Genomic DNA, 22054 nt, shown 5'->3' with positions numbered 1-22054 from the left:
ACCTGTCCTGCTTCAGTATTAGAGCAGTAATTAAAAGTGTCACCTTTCTCGGCGGCGCAGCGGTGGAAGCGCTCGGTATGGCAGGCTGCTGGAGACGAGAGCACAAACTGCAGCACAAAGCCTAAGCTGCAACCGTGCCCTTGCCTCCTCTGCTCCTTCCCCTTGTGTATTTCAGCTAAGAAAACTCAGAGGATGTTCTCTGACCTGTCTCACAGAGCCTATTTATACCTCACTTTCTGTAACGTCTGGAAGAAGGCCAAGGGCTATCAGGACCGAGGATCTCTGGGATTTTAAACAGCGCCGATCCTCAGGCAGTGTGCGCCACACATCAGAGCCAATTTATTCTACTTACTGATTTTACTTCAGCACTGATTGTTTTTTTATTTTCAAAACAGCTCACTTTTTCCCTCCTTCGCTGCGTATATTTGTCTGGTCTTGCTTGACTTATGGTTAAATTTATTGCTGCCATTTGCGCTGTATATTTCAAAAGCAGGGAGAATACTTTCCACATTTGCTCCCTGTGCCTGCTCATAGAAATATACACACAGATATGTCATACTCTGCTGCCATTAATTACAGTAACGCGTCAGCACCATATTAGTATGGGAAAGCCGCATCTCCACTGTCTACTGTTTAAACAGACACAGAATTTGTGTGTGACATATCAGATTTAACATGTTTGGAACACATAACGAGACACACTGCAAAACATCAGTTTACGTTTTGGCGAACCTTTCATGAGAGCATGAGAGTTATTTTCTATTGTTTCATCTGGACAGAATCTCTCTGCAGCAGAGATGCACCTCAGAGGCTGCTAAAGATATACATGCACACAAGTGCTTCTTAATGCAAATGTCTCATCAGCCGATTACATGGCCGCGACTGAATTTGGCCAGAGACGGCCGAGATGATCCGCTGAAGTTTAAATTGAGCATTAGAATGAGGAAGAACGATGATTTAAGGAACTTTAAATGTGTCATTGTTGATGGTGCGAGACATGCTGGTCTGAGCGTTTCAGAAACTGCTCATCTGCTGGGATTTTCCCACACAAACATCTCTGCTGTTTAAAGAGAATGGTCTGAGATTTGGGTAAAAATGCCTTGTTTATGGCCTGACTGCTTTGAGCTAGCTGATTGAACGGCACCAAAGGACACAGAAGAGCATCTCTGAACACACAGTACTGGACAACAATGGTTCCAGCTACTCGTGGTGCAATGGGGTAGGGTACACTTTTTGAGCCCTTAGTACAATTTGGGCAACCCAATGACAGAGAAGAATAAGAATTTATGGTACATGAATTTGAGCGTCCCATATGAATCAAAAATTTAACTGTTTTGTATAAATTAATAAATTATGAACTTCATAACGTGCAACTGCACTGCCTAAGCATCATCCAAGTCATCCATTAGCTAGTCTGTGGGCTTGATTTAAACAGATATATGTTCATTCAGCTCATCCACAGTGTAGCATTTCCAGTATGCTGACACAGGTTCATTCACTATGTGTAGGCTACAATCAGCTGCTCTTTATAGGATGCAGGGAATACACCCAACCTCTACAGCACCATCAAAAATGATGAAGTGTAACATTCATTTTTTAGGAAGCTAACCTTAGCTTCCAACCTGATGATGACTGCCAATGTAACTGTCATAAAAGCCAGCTAGACTGAGAGTCTTCAGTTAGAAATAGGAACCCTGCTGTAGTCTAGTTTTGTCTCAGGGGCAATTTGCTTTTTAAACGACTATGCTATCTGGATCATTGCTAACTGTGCATGTGTAGCCTGAGCAAAACGTATGAAGCAGTTTGATTTCGCTAATAGCCAGTTAAGCACTGATTTAAGCTGCCTGCAGAAGAGAAAAGATAATCTCTCGGGAGTTTCACATTGAAGCCACCTGATCGTATTCGGAGCCAGCCTCCAGCAGGCTCTGCTGTATGGCAAACTGCAGCAGATCCTCCTCCTCCTCCCTCATGCTGTCTCTCTGTTTGCCTCCTAGCATGGTGTATCCAGGTGGGGCCTCAAACACACACGGGGGAATCTCGCTGGCTCGACAGGACACTGCAGCACACGGGGGGGGGGAAGGCAAAGGGCAAGAGATGGGAAGGAGTGTTATCTGGCAGTAAAGGAGGCTAAAGGAGAGGAGCGGAAAAACACAAGAGGTGTTTTTTCTGAGTAAAAGAAGGCACGAGGAGACTTAAACCCCTGAATTAACAGATATTGCACAAATTTATAAGTGTCAGCCTGTCACTCAGCAGAAGTTTGGGAGAAAGTAGACAAATCTGGCAGGAAACACTTCATATTTGCAGATTTACATGTGTCACCTATTGAGGCAAAACCTCAGTATATTGACCCAAAGCCTGTAATAAAGTGTACTTTTGCACCTGACTATTTTCAGAGACATTAGCCACTAAATACTCACCAATGAATCATTCAAACTCAAAAACTCAAAGTATGAATCCGTGTTGTGTCTACACATAACAGTCAATAAGAACTAATTTTATATTGTAACATTAGACACTTTGTTACTAGGAGACTGGTATCAGTGGTCGTAAGTTGGAAGAAAAGGCTGAGGTATGCTAAATTACACTTAGAATCAGTGGCAACAGGTCTTATGGAGTGATGAACCCAGATTTGAAATGTTTGCTTCAAATCATCATCAGTATGTCTGAAGAAGATCGGGAAAGAGGTACAGCCATCTGTAAAATATGATGTCATAATCTGGAGATTCATTTAAGTGGTGTTGGGATTCTTTCAAAAAGCATTTGACTGGCATAGCTTCATTTTTTTCCAGCATGAAGGTGATCCCAAACACACTTCCAATACAGTAAAATCATACCTGGATAGAAAAAACACACACAATGGAACACTGTTGATCATGCACTGGGCTCCCAAAGCCCAGACCTCAACATTACTGTGTGTGGGATCATCTTCACAGAAAAGAGCTTTAAAAGTCCAGCAAGAAACCTGGAGAAGTATTACTGAAGACTATGTAAAGAAACCTTCCTAAGATAGTTCAGGCTGTGTTGAAGAATAAAGGTGGTCACAGCAAATATTGACTTTGAAGCTCGTTGGAATTGTAAAAACTCTCTTGTCATTTTCCATGCAAATCGCTGCACCTACTTCCCATTTTCCTAGAAACATATGAAGACATGAGGATACCCTCAAGACCTTTGCACAGTAATGTGTATTAGCTGAAATTTCCAAAGTGTATAATTTAGGGATGGGTATCGAAAACCGGTTCTTGTTGAGAACCGGTTCCCACTGTTTCAATTCCTTGGAATTGTTTGCCGCTTTTGCAAACGATTCCCTTATCGATTCCAGTCGCCCCGAATGACGTCACCACGTTGCGGAGCGTCATTTACCTGGCAGGAAACATGGCGGCTCAAAAGTTTGGTTATACTTTACGAGAACGGATGACAACAGGGCAACTTGCAATACTTGCAAAGTAGATATTTCATTTAAGGGAGGAAACAGTACGAATATGCAAAAGCATTTGCTCACAAAACACGCGATGACCTTAAATGAATGTCGTGTTTTTAATTCCGCTCCGGACTCGTGAATCTCAACCCAGCAGCAGCAGTAACGTTTGCACGTCCTCTCCCGTTAATGCGGCAGGTAAATAATCAACTAACAGTGCATATTATGTTAGCGCGATCTGCCTTATTACAAAACCTGCCATAACTGTGCATTTAGGTGACCATGATGAGAGAGACAGACAGAGTCTGGCTGGCTCAGATGCTGGCAGTTCTCGCTGCAGTCTACCGGTAGCATCTCCTTTCAGGCCAGAATAGACAACTGTCACCGAGCAGTGACTAAGTTTGTGGTAAAAGGCTTGCACCATTTGCCACAGGAGATGCCCCCGATATTCGGTAAGTGAATGTGTTTAATTGTAGGCAGGGACATTACTGGATATTCTTGTGTAATTGCTACAGAATAATTTATGTTATACTTTGTTATTGCTAGAGAAGAATATTTATTTTATTATTTTACATTTACAATTTTTTTTCCTGGGGACCCTGTGACACCCCATTGAAGAGCCGTAGGCTGGATCTCTTAAGATCTCACTGTTGGGTTTGTAAGGCCATGTTACTCCTAAATTTCTATCTTGTTCAAAGAGAAGATATAAAACAAAGTTCTAAGCTAATCGACCTTAGTGTTCTCCTTTTTTAAAAAGAATCGATAAGAGAATCGATAAAGAATCGAATCGTTAAACAGAATCGAAAATGGAATCGGAATCGTGAAAATCTTATCAATACCCATCCCTAGTATAATTAGAGTATCTGTAATTAACACCCAGCAAACACTGGTTAGTCAGAGGTGTTGTATCCCATTGCCAGAAATAGCAAAGTACAGGCAGGCGGTTTCTATGTCAGATGCATTGGACTGGATGTTTTTTAGGTTCAAAGTCAGGAGTGTGGCTGTATTAGTCACCACTGCTGTTTGCCTTACGCAGCAGCAGTATAACTGATAGACGCAGCTTCTGGGTTGGAACAATGAAGCCAATGCATACACGCCTGAAAACCTGCACTCTATCTAAAGGCCACCAGATGGCGACAGCTGTGGTTGCAAAAAAAAAACGTCCACTACTATAGAAGTCTAGGCGAAAACAGCTTTGTGCCCTGACCACTGCAAACACTTTCCTGATGAGTTTATGGGCTCAGTCACTTGTTTTCGATCATATTGAATAAAAAACTAAAGGCTCATCTGGAAGACATCTAAAGGAGACTCGAGAGAATTACGTCATGGTAGTTACATCCATTTTATATACTGTCCAATAAAGCTACAGACATTAAAGTAAAATATGTCTCTATGCAGATAAACCAATGACTACAGTTTGTTATGATCTTTAAATCTGATAGCTTGCTGCAGGATTACATGTCCCACGGAGGGGGTGACATTCTACAGCTGAGGCGCTTACTGGTGGAACTAGAGCTGGAGACGCTGGACGAGTCGCTGCCCGGAGAAGGGGTGTCTGTCCTCGGGGTGTCCCTCTGTCTTTCGCCCTCCACCACCACTTCGTTGTCAGCACGGACACCGGCTCCCTCCTCACAGCCATTCAGGTTACTAAAGGTGATCCTGGCATTCAGGATGTGGTAGAGAGGGATCTCTGTAAGGAGAGGAGAGAAATTTCACCCCCATCCTCCAATAACACACATCTCCTTTATATCAATTATTCTGATTTTATGATTGATACATCTTATAAGTAATTTGGTCATTTTTTTTACACCCTTTCTCTACATGTCTTAACTTTCCATTAATCTTTGTGTCCATTTTCCAACCTTTCCATAACTGCGCCCTCCCCCTTTATTTAAACAGCACACATCTTAGCCCCCTCCCATCATCCGTCTCAATCTCACAGTGCTCACCAATCTTGACAGGGAAGCCAGGCGGCAAACGCAGAGTGATGAAGTCACGCAGCTTAGCGAACAGGGCGTTCGAGATCGCCATGAGATCGATGATAGGCACCACTTGTTCTGCCAGGGAAAGAGGGTGGGACTCACACAGCCACAACTTAGCTTTAAACCTGGGAACAAGCACACATATGGGAAAAGAAAGAAGGCAGGAAGAAAGAGTTAATTAATAAATATCAGCAAATACATTTCTGACTAAAGCATAATTGAAGCAATTTATGCTCTTGCTCAGACAGTTAAATGTTTGCCCGGAGCAAGCTGCACAAAGACATTGATCACATCAGCTAACAGTGGCTGTCCACAAGCTGCTGAGTCGTTCTCAAACCGAGGCCGATCGATTCTCATATTCTAATTTGTCCAATGAATGAACACAAGATTGAGAGGCAGCTCTACAACCTCAGACCCGTCGTCCTCCTGATGTCCAGCAACTTTTCATTACCCGCTTGAAGAACGATGGTACTGGAAATGTCCAAAAGACTCAAAACACAGAGCAACAACTTGGATTTGTGGGCAGCGGAATAACATCAGCTATGTTACAAAAAACACCTGAACACTCAGATCATTCTTTTATTTGCTTTTACTTTCCTCATTGAGTTCATATTTTCACTTCTTTTGATTTTTGCTCTTTCTCCCTGAGTGACACAGAAAGCGTTCTTTCATTTCTTTTTTGTTTTGTTCCATTTGTTAATACGCTGGAGCGAAGATGATGTGCCATGAGTCATCGAGCCAGAGCTGAGTGATCGACTGCAGAAACCCACTAATTGCTCGACTCTCCACCAGCTTTGTAAAAACCTGAGTGTTTGTCTGCCGCTGTCATCTGACTGCCTTTCACCTCAGAAGCTCGGCGGTCAGCTGCTGCGGACGGCCGATTTTCCTCTTGGCTCTTCTCTGTCCATCATTTTGTCAGCTCTGACAACGACTCTGCGACTCAGGGCGACTGTGCTCTACGCATGGCTGAATGTTTGGTTTGTTTTTTTGTTTCTTTTTTCGTGGGCATGTGTCACCTCTGTGTCTTGGTTGTGAGCTGGCACGGGTGGCCGATATCCCTCTGAGTGGTCGTCGAGCTGGGGTTGAAGTATTCCTCGGCGGTCAGCGCGGCGGGGTTCGTCACCACAGGGGACGACATCTGGGTCACCAGAGCCTGGGCAAAGTGAGGAGTGAATAACATGAATTTACAAAAAAAAGATCCAGCTATAACATGTCGCCGTATTAAAGATAGTGAAGCTTTTACAGCTGGAGAAAAACGACTCTGTTCTATTAATCAATACCAGAGGCTTTTCAAACTCACTTTCTCTGCTATTCTCTGCTCTGTAGAGATTTCAAGGCTTTCCTTTTACCTACTGGCATTTTTTAACAACTCTTTGAAGGAGTCGAGCTCAAGCCAGAAGTTGTGAAAAAATTCATAAAGCGGTTTCTTATTTCACTATTCATCATTACAGCGGCTGGCTCGCTGCATTAATAACTATATCGGTGTGACGCATGACTAAACCTGTCAAAAGTAGGAACCCCCATTCCTGCTACGGGCAAACAAAGAGTTGTGAAACAGAAGACAAAGTGCCTCTTTAAAGTTTACGGTTTGGCAAAATAGCCGATTTTGCTTTGCGGGTCTTTGCAGTGCTAAGCCACAAGCTCAGGATACATTCATTGTCTGTGCACCAATTTTATCTGTTGCCCAAAATAACTTAATGGCAAATTCAATTTTTTGGGGGTGTGTGTGTGTGTGGATGATGATGTGCAGAGGCGACAGCGAGAGGAAGCGAGTGAAGAGCCAGAATACAGAAATAGGAGAAGCAGGGAGGTATGAGTCATTGGTGCTCGGCAGCAGAAACAAATTAAAAAAACATAATCAATATCTGAGAGCGGTTTGGAGCCTCTGCTGTTGACACGGTCGACTCGACAGTCGGGATTCATACACTGCCTGACCATCCAAAGAGGAGGCGATCGAGTTGGGGGCGGGGTAACGCTAACACAAGAAGGTAGGAAATTTCCCTGAAAACAGCGATGACAGTCACAGTGCCGATTGCTGTTCATGTTTCACGTGACGATGTTCAAGTCGAGTGTGTGCTCACCCCGTTATTAGGCCCCATGTGCTGTTCTGCAATCCCGAGGAAGTTCTGCAGTGGAGTCTTCCCACCTGCTCAGACACACAGCAGCAGCAACAAGTAAAAGAAATGCACTTATATAATCACAGTACATCCATACAAAATACATGCTGCTCTGTTTGTTTTACACATTTACTTCAGATTACTGCACAGCCCTCTGTGTGGGCTCATTTATCGCCGCTGCAACTGTCCACAGTGTCATTTTGCTCTATAATGCTCTGCTCAGGATGCCTTATTGCATTACATGAAGCTTTTTGTAATGCACTCTTATCTACTAGGAGCCAGCATGAACCAAACCAAGGCAAGCCAGCTTAATTGAATAGAAGCAAAAAAGGCGGTCTAGTCTAAATATCAGCAGATCTCACAGCAGAACCTGATACGTAAGTAATTGCGGACTACAGCTGGACAACGAGAAGCCCTTAATCTCAACATTGTTCTTACTTTTCCTACTTCCACCTCTTGACTTGACCTTTTCCTGCTCTGAGGCTCTCTCACGCTGCTTTGCTATAGTTCATTAAATCATAGACATATTTCCCCTCCTCAGAAAAAAGTTCAATTCTTTATCTCATCCATGTAAGATGCCAGTTGAATAGCACTTCTTCAAGACGACGATTTTAGTGCTCCAATAAAAAAGAGAGCGAGGGCATCACTTTTGGAGATATGTCACCGTCATTATTCTGGGAAACAGGCACAGCAGTAATGGGAGAAAAAAAATCACATTTGTCACACAAATCAAAAGATAATACAAGAATCTTGAGAATATTTGAGGTCTTAACAGCTAATTCCTGCTACAGGACCACATGAGGCATTCGCTCATCACCCAAAATCCAGTCTAAGACATTCAACATGCTTGTCAAACTTTAAAGCGCATTTATTGTAGATGTCTGTGTTCCCTTTTCCCCACTCTATTGTCATCTCAGACCGGCCCCGTCAGCATGTGGGGTGAAGTGGAATCATCTTTTTTTGGCTTAGGAAGGTTCCTAACTGGGTGAAATGACCTGGTGTCCAAATGACACCCTCTTCTATATACTGGCACCTAATTTAGCCGTTTTCTGCAGAGACTCAACACTGGCATCTTACAATGGATTTAGAAAAGTTGTTGATTATCATCCCAAAATATAGACTGGGTCAAAATAATTTGTTTTCCTCTGAGAGTGTGTTTGCAGCCCACACACTGTCGGTGAGCTTGTTCACACTGCACTTTGGGTAGGAGTGGCACTTATTTCCACATCACCTGGACTTGCAAATGAGGTCACTTCATTTTCGGTGGTGGTGACTAAGAAAACCCTCCCCTGTCTTGAGCTGCATCGTTTCCATGACATCACTGTGTGCTCCTATACATCACACAGGTGGAAACTTGTCCCTCTCTTTACTAACTATTGAGGAAACAGTGCTTCAAAAATGATGAGTGACGCACCAAATAACCTTTTCAGTTATCCATACACAGGCAGCTTTTTATGATTACATGGGTTTAAAAAAATGTTCTATTATTTTACATTTTATTTACATAGTACTAAATCACAACATCAGTTACCTCAAGGGATTTCATATGTAAGGCAAAGAGCCCAGAATAATACAGAGGAAACCCCAACAATCAGATGACTCCCTATAAGCAAGTGCTTGATGACAGTGAGGAGGGAAAACTCACTTTTAACAGGACAAAACGGACGATCGTGGCTCAAAGAGTTGGCAGTTTGTCTTGTAACCGGAAGGTTGCCGGTTCGAGCCCCGGCTTGGACAGTCTTGGTCGTTGTGTCCTTGGGCAAGACACTTCACCTACTGGTGATGGCCAGAGGGGCCGATGGCACGATATGGCAGCCTCGCTTCTGTCAGTCTGCCCCAGGGCAGCTGTGGCTACAACTGTAGCTTGCCTCCACCAGTGAATGAATAGTGGAATTGTAAAGCGCTTTGAGGGCCCTGAAAAGCGCTATATAAATGCAATCCATTATTATTATTAAAACCTCTGAGGGCTCTACTTCCCATTCTACCCCAGAAACAACACAAGCCAGCAGTCTGAGAGTTAAGTGCTCTACTGGGGTGATATGGTACTTGGAGGTCTTTAAGATATGGTGGGTCCTTGTATGTAAATTGACTTCACATACAGACAAATGAGGATAAAGATTTGGCTTCAAATCAAACTTCTTTCTTGTACAATGAGAATAAACAACTAAATAAGGTGGAAAAATCTAAATTAATTCTGATTCTAATGGTTCAAGTCCCATCTACTTTAAAAAGCTGTATATTGCAAAATACCAAAAGTGAAATCTGCAATCATAAACTCCAGGATCCTTCTCCTCACAGTAATAAACTGAGTGCGAAAATTAGACATCTAGGGGTTTAAAAGATCCACAGTGGAGAAACTCAAAAGCTGCTTTTCATTTAGATCTGAGCACCAAAAAAAAAGTGAGCAGCTTGATAGTGTGTGGTTTGGACGTGGTGGTGCGGTTTGTCTTTATCAAACCAGAAACTGAATAAGTACTAAAAGCAGAGCAAAGGTCCATCACTATATTGTGGTTTTTAAAGCACTGATCTACATTTCAGCCTTTGGTCATCTAATCTGTCTACAGCTGCTGATGATACAGTGTGTGCCTCTCCTAGGATATATAGATAGCACTTAAAGGGTTTTTTTATTTTATTTTTAACAGCGTTAACAAAATGATGAAAAGTAGCTCAAGGAAATGGGCAAATGGACCGAGTCACTCATTCAGGAATCAGTGTAGCGTCTCTGAGAACACTTTCCTCATGCATATTAGCAGAGCGCAGATGGGGATTGTGACCTGGGAGAGAGGAGCTCTCTCAGAAGAGCGCGTGATGGTTGATCCTGAATGACAGCGACGGTCCAGGGAGAGAGGGAAACCTGCTAATCCTGTTTGATTTATGATGTGAACCAGAAAATGAGACGGAGCCACCGAGAGAACTTTACGGGCTGTTAGCCGCAGCCTCGGGGTGATCTCATCGAGCTCAGGTGAGAGGGATTAGTCATCGGTGACTCTTCTATCGGACATGTCTCGGCACTTGGACTGCGGGTTACAACGGCGCGGAGGACGTAATGGAGAGATTCAGCTGCAGGGGAACAAAAAAACCTCCCCACCTGAGTGGTCGGAGGCGTGACGACATCCTGATGAAGTGACTTACCTTTTATCTTGTTCTTGTTCTGGTCTGACAGATGGTCGGTTCTGGTCCTGGTAATCAGCTCAACATTGGATGCTGCATACACCTGAAAGAGGAAGACACATAACTCCTTTTTTCTGTCCACGCACACTTTACCGCCTCATAACTGTAGCAATAATTCCAAAAACAACTTGTCACCATACAAGCTATAAAGCAAAACCCTTAAAGCCGTGATTTTTGTGCACCCTAGTTGCTAGTCTGCAGTCCGACTAGTCCACAGCAAAATGCAGGAATTCCTCAACAGTGACCATAAAAATCAGGCACTGATTAAATATTGAGCAGGCTGCTGATACTGAGTTTACACTGACTACACACGACTGAAATAAAGAACTAAAAGCTTCCAGGGGTAGAGCAGTTCTGTATATGTTGTCTGTTTATGTTTGCGACTCTAAATCAATGAAGCAGAAAATAGATGCTTTCCAGACAGCAGTATTTTACTGTAGAGCCCATCTGAAGGGCTTTTAAACCCACCGGTGACAGATGGCCCGGTAGTCTGACACTTGCCTCCCATCGATCCCTCGAGGGGGACAAAGAAAACAAATGGGGTCAAGGTAACAAGGTAATGTAGTATTTTTTTTTTCAACTTGATTTGAGAGGCCATCTGGTCTTTTAGGTGCTGCTGAATCTTGATTGATGGTTTTTTTTTTTTAAAGCATGAAATAACTCTGGATTTTATTCATTCAGGAAATGAAATCCTTCAAGTTAAGTGAACTTTCAAGGAATATCAAAATGAATATCAAATATCAAACAGTGGCTGGGCTTTCTCTGGACAGTAAGATAAGCGAGCCGCTTACCTTTGCTTCATATCCATTCACCGTCTCGGTCTTCTCGCTCCTCCATCCCAGGATGCCCGTCTTGTTCCTGCAACACAGTTTCAGCACATCCCAGGTCATCTCTCCCACGTCTCAAAGCCATAATAAAGCAGCGTTCGGTTACATCTAAGCTTAAGGACACAGTACCCAGGAGAGGAAGCTCAAAAAACCAAGTTTCCTCACAAGAGGAATCCTGAAAACACTGGCCTTGTTTGTCACCAGTGAAGACGAGCAGTTCAGTGTGCAATTAGCAAACCTGCCAGAAGTCAGCGAGCCATATTGCATCTTCGTGACTTATTCGTGCCACTGAATTCCTCAAAGCACAAAAACTCACTTTTCAAGGATGGTTATTCCATTCATTTCAGCTCTTAAGTTTATTAGTGAAACAATATCAGATTTATTTATTTTTTTATTTTATCAATGACATTTGGGAGAATTCTCCTAAGGGTTGTTGCTCAAAAAGCTGTCACGCCTGTCTCCCATCCTACTTTGTTTAAATTTTCGTCAACAACAACTGTACGGGCTGTTTGGAAATTTGCTCCTCTGTGGATAAGCTGTTATAATTATCAAAAGATTTAGTTTAATGGAAAATACTGGCAATCTCACAAGCCTGAACTGTACTTTGCAAAATGTTAGCATGCTAAATAGTATAAACAAGGCTAGAACTACTAAAAAAACAAAAAAACAAACTAGCATTGTTTTGTTTAAGTGCAACATCACAGACTAACTTGCAGCCTGTTGCATTTTTGTAAATGATTGTTGGCCAAACAGACCCCAAGAGGACCAGCGCTAAACACGAATGCAAACGACTGCCAAGGCATATGATAATCTTCCATCCACTTCCCAAGGTAGTTTATCTTATATATACACCGAAGTAACGGAAAAATATGTCTTTCAAACTAATATACACGACAGTCCTTTTATGTCCCCTTGGAAAGTGGCACATGAATTTGTCTCAATCAGGGAAAGTCTGTAGCCTAAGCATACCGTTTCCTCTGCTAGCCAGCTGTCAAGGTCCTTGTCATGGGTTCCCAAAACTGTTCTACTTTGAATCCAACTTTTAAAACGGTAAAACTGCAACGCTGTATTTTTTGTGTGCAAAGTTGCGTAGAGACGTAATAACTCCAGAGCTTTGAGGTGTCCCTGTCTAGGATGCTTGACGAAGCGGTTTGCTGTAAAGCATCACAAATACATTACTGGACAGGAATGCTGACAGAGTAAAATGCACAGAGGTGACACCAAGGTGCAAGTCTGACAGTGAGATAATTACCCCACCCCACCCCACCCCACCCCCAACCTCTCCTCGCTCACTTCTTGGAGTCATTTGTCTCTCGGTCTTCTTTCTCACTTTTAATCTGTTAACATTCACTTCCTGCCGCCGCTGCCTTTCCATCACTCGCCTATCTATCACCGTCTTCCTCTTTTTCCCCTCCTGCCACAAAAAAAGATCAAATATCTCTTTCTTCTGGCTTCTGTATTGTGCTTTCCCACCCACAGCCTTCCTACCCATTCATCTTTCCCTCCATTTTTCTTATTGTGTGCCTTCCCCTCATACCTCCACGTCCCAGCGTTAGTTCTGTCCCTCGCGCTCATTCTTTTTTTGTTTCATCTCTTTACATTTTCTCTTCTCCATCCCTCTCTGTCCAAACAAAACTCCCTCTTCCGTTACCCCCGTCCTTTCCTCTCTGTCACATCAGTCTTATCTCTCCAACCAACCAGAATAGGATGAATTTTGTCCTCTATGACCCCCCCTGCCTCCCCCCAGCTCGGTCCACTCTTCTCTCCACCTTATGTCCGGCCTGTCTCTTGTCCAAGTCTTTTTGTCTTTTCCCACCACTGCATTTTACTTGTTTTATAGGCGCCCCCAGCTCGATTCAGGCAGCCAGAAGCTAATTTGTTCCTTCACATCAAGCGTAGTCCTGCAAATTTATTTGGGCGCTTTTTGCCTTTTGAGGTTACACAGAGACAGAAAGGATGAAGAAGCGAGTAGTTAAATTAAAATACAATGATTACTATTGACCCAGTGTGACTGCGACTGAATTACAAGACAGCTGCTGCTATTTGAACATTGTTTTTACTTCTTTCAAAAGCTCTGCAGTCTTACTTTAAACTACAGCGGGATTTTAGAATAACTATTTTAATGCACTTTTGCGATAGGAACATATTCCCAGATTTTTGGATACAATATTCCAAAAATATGTGCTCTTCAATGAAATTTAACAGTTTGTTCTATGAGACTTTTTCTTGTGTCCATTTCCTCCCACTGCTGCAGCTTTGGTTTGTATTTTCCTACACTTTGTGAAATGCATTTTGACAGCCACCAGAGAACGTGCCTGAACTTGTTCCACTCAGCTGTGGGTTGCAGTGTAGGAGGCAGCAACAGAGAAACTCTGACAGAAATTCAACTCTAACAACAAAAGAGTGATTTTTCTCCACTGGGGAAAAAACAAAACAAAGCAAAAAAAAAAAAAAGAACAGCAGATTAATGGAGCAAGTCCTGTGGCTGAGCTAAAGCTATTTATTAGCTTTGATTTTTCACATCCTGTATATCTTTGTTCAGTACATAGCAGTATTTCTTCTGACCTCTCGAACGCGATGTTGCGGGTGTCCAGCTGCGTGGTCACCACTGGGGCAGACAGCCGGGCCGCTACCTGCTCGTCAGTGGGCTGCATTACTCCCAGAAGGCCCAACCCAGCTGTGGTGCTGCTGCAGGCACCACCCTTCCCCCTGCCCGGCGAGAGCGCTGTGAGGGATGACACGCACAAGGTCTCACAGAACACCAGCTGCCTGTCGTGGTCGACCTCCATCACCTCTGCGCTGGAGTCTGAGAGAAAGACAGGGAGAGAAGGGAAGAGAAAAGTTGAGAGCTTTTCACTGAGGTGAGGAAGTCCACAAATCTGTGATGCTTAGACAGACAGACAGACAGACAGATACTTGCCTGATACCAAGTCAATACAGGGCCAGTATTGCCGATACGAATATCAGTACTGATACTTATAACTTATAAAGGGAGCTCATGAAGGGGAGACCAGTGTGTCATGATTTATGAGATAAATCATCATCAACAGTTCAGTGAGCTACGTACTGAACTTGGAGGATAGAAATAAGTATCAATCCTACTGTGCTACATACCATTACCAACGCTGGTAAACACACGATCGATTATTGGATCGATTCCCCATCTCTACTTCCCACTACGGGAGATTTAAAGGATACAAACAAAAACAAGTTAAGTACAAATGAGAGAAAATCTGACCTCATATTGGAGATAAATTTAGGGAACACAATTATCGTCTTGGTTTATGAGAATCATTTGAAATCAATACCAGCTTCATGCCTTTGTGATCAATGAAGCCACAGGAAGCAGCGAGTTAGTTTAGCTTAGCTTAGCACAAAAACAGGAGGGTTTGCTCTCTACTCATTTTGATATTAAACCGTGTTTGTTTCACTTATGCAAATAATTCTCAGCAAAAACGCAACGAAAGAAAAATTCAAATTGAATTGTGCTTTCGTTGTTCTCACGTCGCCCAGTTTCGTCTGTCTTTCACCTCTATTTTTAAATACCAACACTAGTCAGTGTCATTTTCTTTGAATGCATTTTGACACACTGCGTGCACCTCACACATAGCGAGCCAGTCGAGCTCAAACTCTCACCTTGTCCCTTGAAAATGAAGCTCCGGTTTCCTCTCTGCCAGGTCATCTGTTCAAATCCCATCAGGGTGGTGTCAACACGGAGACACTGACCACTCTTCCAAACTCTGTATGTGTCACTGGGGCAGATGCGAGACACCAGGGGCACTAAGGACGAATACAGACACTCTTTGACTCAAACCATGCCGAGCTAGGTCTCAGTTTTCTTTTTTGCATTTGAATTTTTTAAATTTAAGCCATTCTAACCTACACATACAATACAAATGCTTTTCTGACATGCAACTGAAAACAGGTGTCTTTAGCCTAAGAGGCAGATAAAATTATTAGATCTGACTGGTTGGTACTGGCTTTTACTGGATCACTGGACACAAGGACTGGACTCACCCCAGCTGGTAAACTCCCATTTCATCTCCACATAGAAGTCTTGGGCCTGCTTAGGGTGGAGGAGGAGGAGGAGAGCGGAGACAGAGAGAGAAAGGAATAAAAATGAGAAAACACTGAGCATCAATAAAGAGGAAGATATGGAGGGAGAGTTGTGGAGAGTGATGAAGTTAAAGATTAACAGACAGAGGGAGGAGAATACAGATGTGCAGGAGGAGAGACAAAAAAAGAAGTAAAGCAAATAAATGCAGCAGGGATGTCTGTGCCAAAGATGAAGGGACTGGAAACAGAGAAGTGTCTGCATATGTGTGTGTGTGTGTGTGTTAATAATAGAAGTGATGGATGGAGGGATGGAGAGGACAATGATGTGGGTGAGAGCAGCGGCAGATGAAGAAGGATGGGATGTGTGTAACGCTCGCGGGTTCGTGTGCGAGTGCGTTTGAGTGCCAGTGCTCTTTGCTGTTTTCACAGTGTGAGGGTGTTGTGTCTGCTATGAGAGTATGCCGAAGTGTGTGCATAACTGTGTGTATCAGGGAGCCAGCAGGAGCAGATACACAGGAAGTCAGACAGTTTGGAGGCAGATCCCTGCATCGCTGTCACTGTTTTGTGCAGCAGCTCCAACACAATCTGCTGCTGCAGGCTTCTAACCATTAACCTCCTGTACTGGCAGCCTCGGCATGTCCATCACTGCTTTTGTGCCTTCAAACAGGGCAATCCTGAGGTCCTTAGGGAACAGCTATGAGTCAGATTAGAGGGAGAGAGCGCTTTGCAACATGGAGACATATCCTTTGAGTGTATCGCCCTTGTTAAAGAAAGCTATTAATACCTTCAGAAAGAATCTTGTGGGAAAAGCAAATTTGCATGTAAAAATTTGCATGTAAATTTGAAAAAGACTTATTTACATTTCAAATGCATTTATAGCTTCCATATTTATCACCCACATAGCTTGCACACTTATTTCATGAACCTGTGCACTACAGCGCGTGTGTGTGCTTATGGGTGCTTGTGTGAAATCGCACTTGGCGCAGTCGCTCCAGCAGGACGGGGATGCCCGCCAGTCTCTTGGCAGTCCTCTGGTAGTCACGGTAACGAAGCACGAGACGCACCAGCTCCGGATCTCTGGTACTCACCGCCTCCTGAAGAACTGAGAGAGAGAGAGAGGGAGAGTAAAACAGAACCAGTCACTCAGGCTTCATCTAAAATTTATGTACATGAACAATTTAAAGGGGGCAGCGAGAACTGCCAAAACTGAAGTGGGCCAAAGGAGAAGCTGGAACCACCAATTACTGCGTCTCACCCGTCATTGATCAGCTGTCCTTACACTTGAACAGCACATCTTGTGAGTTGAACTAACACACACACACTATATTATCTGGTGTGTGTATTTGTGTGACATTTTAAAGATGCAACGATCACACAGGCATGATGCTTGTTTGGTTAGCGTGCTGATATAATGTCTTCCTTTGTTTCACACAGCCAGGCAAATAATGCAATGGAGAACTGCTCTTGGTAGCATTAGTTTCACATTCACAACTAGAAGAGCAGCTCTATTTTTCTGGCCTAATGGAAAAAACAGAAGCAGTTTTACTAGTGTGGTATGTGTGAAACTTACTCTTGACAGGGCTACCACTGTGATGGTAAGTGAGCAGGTAAAGGTAAACAAAATATATGGACTCAAGATTTTTCAACTATTGATTCATTGAAATAACTTAGATTCAGTGCACTGCACTTAAATCATCAACGTCAGGGGAAAAAAGCCACAAAAAAGAGAGGAGATGACAGCAAAAGCAAGAAACTTAAGGTGAGATCATATTTTGGGCACAAATGGAAAAAAAAAAGTTACAAAAAAAGAACTGATTTCAAACTCCATTATCTTCCCACTGCAAGAGCACAAAACCAAATTTTGACTGTGCCAGCAGAGATGAGATTTTGTTTTTCATTTTCCAAACAAAAAAGGAAAAAGAAAGAAGAAAAAGCCAGTGGAAAGTGATGTCGTAAAAAACAAAAGGACCCCCCCCCCCCCAAAAAATATATACGATAAAATGTATTATAAGGTCACTAAGTTTCCAAAATGTACCACCACCCTCCAGATACAGCTTATGCGTGCTGTGCACTGCTCACATTACCACAAATAAACTCTGTTTTCCTCCACACAGCATGTGCACACACTCACCTGTCCATCCGTTGCGGTTCTCCTTGCTAACGTCAGCGCCGTGCTGCAGCAGGACCCTGGCGCAGTCCAGGTGGCCCAGCGTGACAGCGAGGTGAAGAGGAGTACGACCGCGAGGGTCCAGAGACTCTAAATCGGTCTGGATGCAAAAATAGGAGGCGGAGGAAGATGTTAAAATCCTAAATGTTAAAATAAGCAGGATCTGTATGAGTGGGAATTGGGGTTAATTGTGTATCACTGTAATGCTCTTGTGGCTCAGATAGAGGAGTGGCAACAGGAAAACATATAATAGAGACACAACTGTGCCAGCAGCAGCAGAAAGATGCGGGGAGAGACAGGCGCTAATTGATCTGTCACCACTCCTACATGGCTGGGCACTACACTTCTGTACTCCACTTATTTTCTGGGCTGGATGTGTTGGGTTAAACAGGCCTCTGGACCCATAAACACACCCACAAACACACGTATCACACAGCATTTTATGTGTTATACTGTCTGCTGCTCCTGAACACTTGAAAAATAGCTAAAGTTTCAGAGAGTGTTCCAGTATGAGTCTTGGTGAAAAAAAACATGTGGGCAGGTAACAGAAATAAGCGTCTCTTTTCAACCTGCTGTGCAATTAAGCAAAAATATATAACCTACAGCCTCTTTGTCACCAAAAATACACTTTTTTTTTCTTAGTAAGCTTTTACAGCTTGAGGCTACACTTCAGCTCTCAGCTCTCTGCTCTGAATTTAGAAGCATGTCAACAAGGCCTCATTAGGCAGCCATACTACATTAGTGTTAATCTTTTCACATCAATCATACCAGCGCTTTGATACAGAAAATTAAAAGGCAGGAGGCTTTTAAAGCCCTCAAATGTGAAAAGTGTGGTAGAAAGCAACTGCCAGTTTTAGATGCTCATAAGGCTAGCTCGCTGCAGCCTCTGCTATTTGGTACAGCTTTCAAACAAACAAATAAAGTGTTCCTGGAGTAAGAAGTAAGAAGTGTTACCCGCTTTATCATGTCCTGCTTTATCAAGTCTCGAAACAAAGCTTGTGCCTAAATACACCCATCTGTGTTCCGGCTGATAGGTTATTTACATCACTTCTCCTTCCCCCTCTGGCTTAATCATTTTTCCCTGGCTTCTTTGACTCAATCTGCCTCTCTTCTATCATTTTGTCTTTCAGACTCTCATTTGTTCAGCCCACCTCCTCCCCATCTTCTCATGCTGGCCATCCTCGTACAAGTCTTGACCACCAGAATCTAGACTGGCTGCCGGTGGGGGTGGTCATATCTGACTTCCTGCCATGGTTAGATTGCTGGAAGATTCAAACACATTGTTCTTATAATATATATAACTCTATACTTTAATAAATCATGTTCAGTTCTTCCAAATGAGCTCTCCTTTTGAAATAATAATTAAAAAAATCCCCACACATTTATGGCTTTCTTGACAAGTGTTAGGAGTAGAAAAGGTTACCCCTCAGCCTCCTGGAAGATGGTATCCGTTTAAAAATCCTTAATCGCTTTGTTCTCAAGTTTTAGCATTCACAAGATTTTCAGAATACTTGACCTCTGACCTTGGGGTCAAGGTCAGAGGGCAACTAGATGTGAAAAAACATCTAAATGAACTAAAATAAAAATTAAAAAAAAAAAAAAACAGAGTTTTGAAACAAAAAAATGAAAAGAGTTTGTGAACTTGGAAAAGTAATATGCTTAGTTTTAATATTTGTTAGTTTGGTAAAACTAACTACTACTCTGTGAGTAGATTGGGGTTGCCATCACTTATCTTTTGATAATGTGTGTGTGTGTGCTGGAGGTACACTAACAGGCCTGTCTAGGGGTATAAATGACATTGAGTGTATCATAATCCTGGTTTGTTGCTTGCAGCTGTAAGTAGGAGTCTTTCCTCTGAGTTTACTAAAAGCTGCAGCCTCTCGGTGTTACCTACAGGGTTTAGTATTTCCCACTATTAAAGATTTGCACATAATTGCACACGTGGAACATCCCACAGTGGTAAATCCCAATGTTTTTATTTATACATTTATTTTTACACCCAGGAAGATAAGCTGTCACAAACACAGAGTTTTACATTTATATCTACTGCTCTGCAGGAAACTGTCCGTCCCTCTCATAGAACATCCCCCTTTTTTCTTACAGTGTTACTCCTTCAGCAATTTTTACCGCACTGATCTTAGATCTGCCACCCAATTAAACAGAGCTGCTGATGCCCCATTTATCCACGGCCTTGGCAGATCCAAGGTCAGTTCAGACAGTCTGCTGTGAGCTTGAATTTTAATTAAGGATTACTCTTGGACGTAAGAGCAGCATGTCTTGGAATCAGCACTTTCATAAAGACGTTAAAGAAGCTATGAAAAAAAAAATCTTTCCAGGAATAAAAAAAAAAATAGTGAGTGTTGTTGTTATGGTGTAGTTATATGTAATAGTAATACTGTGACGCTGTGCAGACCAAACCTAGGATAGTTCAAGACACTTACTAATCTAGAGTAGTGGAAAGAGTAAATGTGTTCAAGGAAATTTTTTGAGCAATGAATGAGGAAGTTGCCATTGATACTGCACTTGATGGATGATGTCCGAATAAAATATGACCCAAAGGAAGTCCAACACAGGCTAACTGCAGTTTCTGAGAAACGCACACTGTGAGCTTAGATGGGAAGTCAGCGGTTACATTAGCAATCAGTTACTGCGGCTCTCTGTTTGTCCTATTTGCAAGGGAAATGAAGAAAACCTGCAAACACAAATGTGGAGGGGCGGGGGGGATAGCAAGAGACACAAAGTCGCCAACAAGTAAAAAAAAAAAAGACAAGGGTAATCACATGCTTTTAAAATGTTTTTGTTATGTGCTGGATTGAGTTTAGTAAAGCATAACTCGATAATAAGAATATGATACCATGGCTTCAGCCTGTTAATGGGTGGTCTATCTGCGCGATCTCTACATCTTTGCTTAACAGCTCTATGCGCTCTCCACGGCTCTTCCAAAAGCAACTCAGTAGAGAAAGAGTGGGAGATAAAGAGAAGGACACAAATAACGTGGGCAGAGAAATTTCTGTAGCAAGAGAAAGCCTGTCGGCAAAACTTTAACTAAGACAGGAGAGGACAGGGAGCGAGCTGAAGAGAAAGAGAGAGTAATGACGGCTCTCGCGAGTTACGGTGACACCAAATGAAGATGCGGGAGGAGGTGAGGACTGGAGAACAGGAGGGGAACGAGCGTTAGGAGGGAGACAACAACATGAGGGAGTCCCTCAGGAGCTGTGTAGGCTGGAGAATAGAGGGAGCGTGCGAGGGGTGGATTATCACAGAAAAACATGGCGGAAAAAAGAGAGCAGTCAGCTTTGTTTTTGCGTGTGCTGAATAACGAACTGTGCATCATGCAAATGCAGCCATTTTCCGTGCCGTGCATGTGTGTGCATGTCAAGCACAAGCACAGTGTTATGGGACACTGTAGAGAGCTCATGCAGCATAAACGTGAAGAGCAGTCAAAGTCACAGAACGGTCTGAAGTCAGGCTTCTGTCATGTAAACACAAAGAAGAAAGAGAAACAAAATAAAAGATGATTTGTGTGAAAACCAACCTCCTAAAATCGAATTTTTTTTCTTTTTTTGAAAGAAACCACACATATTTTTGTGAGCACGTAAAATAGACAAAAAGTCAGAGACAAGAACCAGATGATGGTAGAGAAAATGAGATAAATGAAAGAAGGGAAGGGGGGGGGGGAGGGGGGTGGTGGAGGCTACTAACGTCTTCATTTTGTTTTCATAAGACCCTTTTACTGTCTCACACCTGCTCTCCCTTTAAGTGTCCCCGTGTAATTTTGGTGATTATCAGTTTAAGCTTATTTTATAGCTCTACTTGATTTAATTTACTCTGGATACAAGAGCTGAACAACAGCTGAAATGCAGCGCAGAGGCAGAAAGAGAGACCAAGGGAGAGAGGCGAGGGCGTGGTGTGGGGGAGAAAGAAGGGTGCTAATAAGGGAGAGGATAAACTGAAACATTTGGCAAGGTGGAAGGTGACAGAAACAGAGGTAAATAAAGTCAGGGAAGGATGCCAGTGGGGGTGATTACAGGCGAACAGGCGAATTTAGAAAGAGACAGGTCAGAGAGTACAGGATGCAGCCAAAAAGCAGTGCACAGAATACATAATAGGATTACAGAGAAACAGCAGGACAAAGCGCTGAACTTTCATGTAGATAATTCCTTTCTTTTAGGGAGAAGAAGAATATATGTCCCTTAAGACAATTTTGGCAGCCAAAGATAAGTTGGCCAAAGCCTCTGCTTTTGGCTGACACACACAGACGCACACTGGAGTGTCTCTGGCTCCTCCTCCAGGTGGCGGATACACATGAGGGTGGTCTA

At 42.9% G+C, this 22054-nt stretch overlaps 1 protein-coding gene across 4 annotated transcripts in view; it reads right to left on the bottom strand.

The window, feature by feature from the left end:
* Positions 1 to 22054, bottom strand: part of ankrd13b (ankyrin repeat domain 13B) — a 41098-nt gene that overhangs the window by 4646 nt on the left and 14398 nt on the right. For 2 of the 4 annotated variants that reach the window (XM_063492451.1, XM_063492452.1), the window contains exons 3-14: positions 17700 to 17835; positions 16546 to 16670; positions 15530 to 15578; positions 15149 to 15292; positions 14078 to 14318; positions 11477 to 11543; positions 10647 to 10728; positions 7479 to 7543; positions 6414 to 6550; positions 5365 to 5522; positions 4917 to 5105; positions 1893 to 2056 (exon numbers count right to left, since the gene is read on the bottom strand). In XM_063492451.1, the coding sequence (XP_063348521.1) occupies positions 1893 to 2056; positions 4917 to 5105; positions 5365 to 5522; positions 6414 to 6550; positions 7479 to 7543; positions 10647 to 10728; positions 11477 to 11543; positions 14078 to 14318; positions 15149 to 15292; positions 15530 to 15578; positions 16546 to 16670; positions 17700 to 17835 (1557 nt within the window). The remainder of the gene's footprint in view (positions 1 to 1892; positions 2057 to 4916; positions 5106 to 5364; positions 5523 to 6413; positions 6551 to 7478; positions 7544 to 10646; positions 10729 to 11476; positions 11544 to 14077; positions 14319 to 15148; positions 15293 to 15529; positions 15579 to 16545; positions 16671 to 17699; positions 17836 to 22054) is intronic. The other 2 variants (XM_063492453.1, XM_063492454.1) reach the window with 2 other exon arrangements.

Source organism: Pelmatolapia mariae, linkage group LG14 (genome assembly GCF_036321145.2).
Source record: "Pelmatolapia mariae isolate MD_Pm_ZW linkage group LG14, Pm_UMD_F_2, whole genome shotgun sequence".
NCBI classification, from domain to species: Eukaryota; Metazoa; Chordata; class Actinopteri; order Cichliformes; family Cichlidae; genus Pelmatolapia; species Pelmatolapia mariae.
Note: the sequence above shows the minus strand (reverse complement) of the source record. Positions and strands in the feature narration are given on the sequence as shown.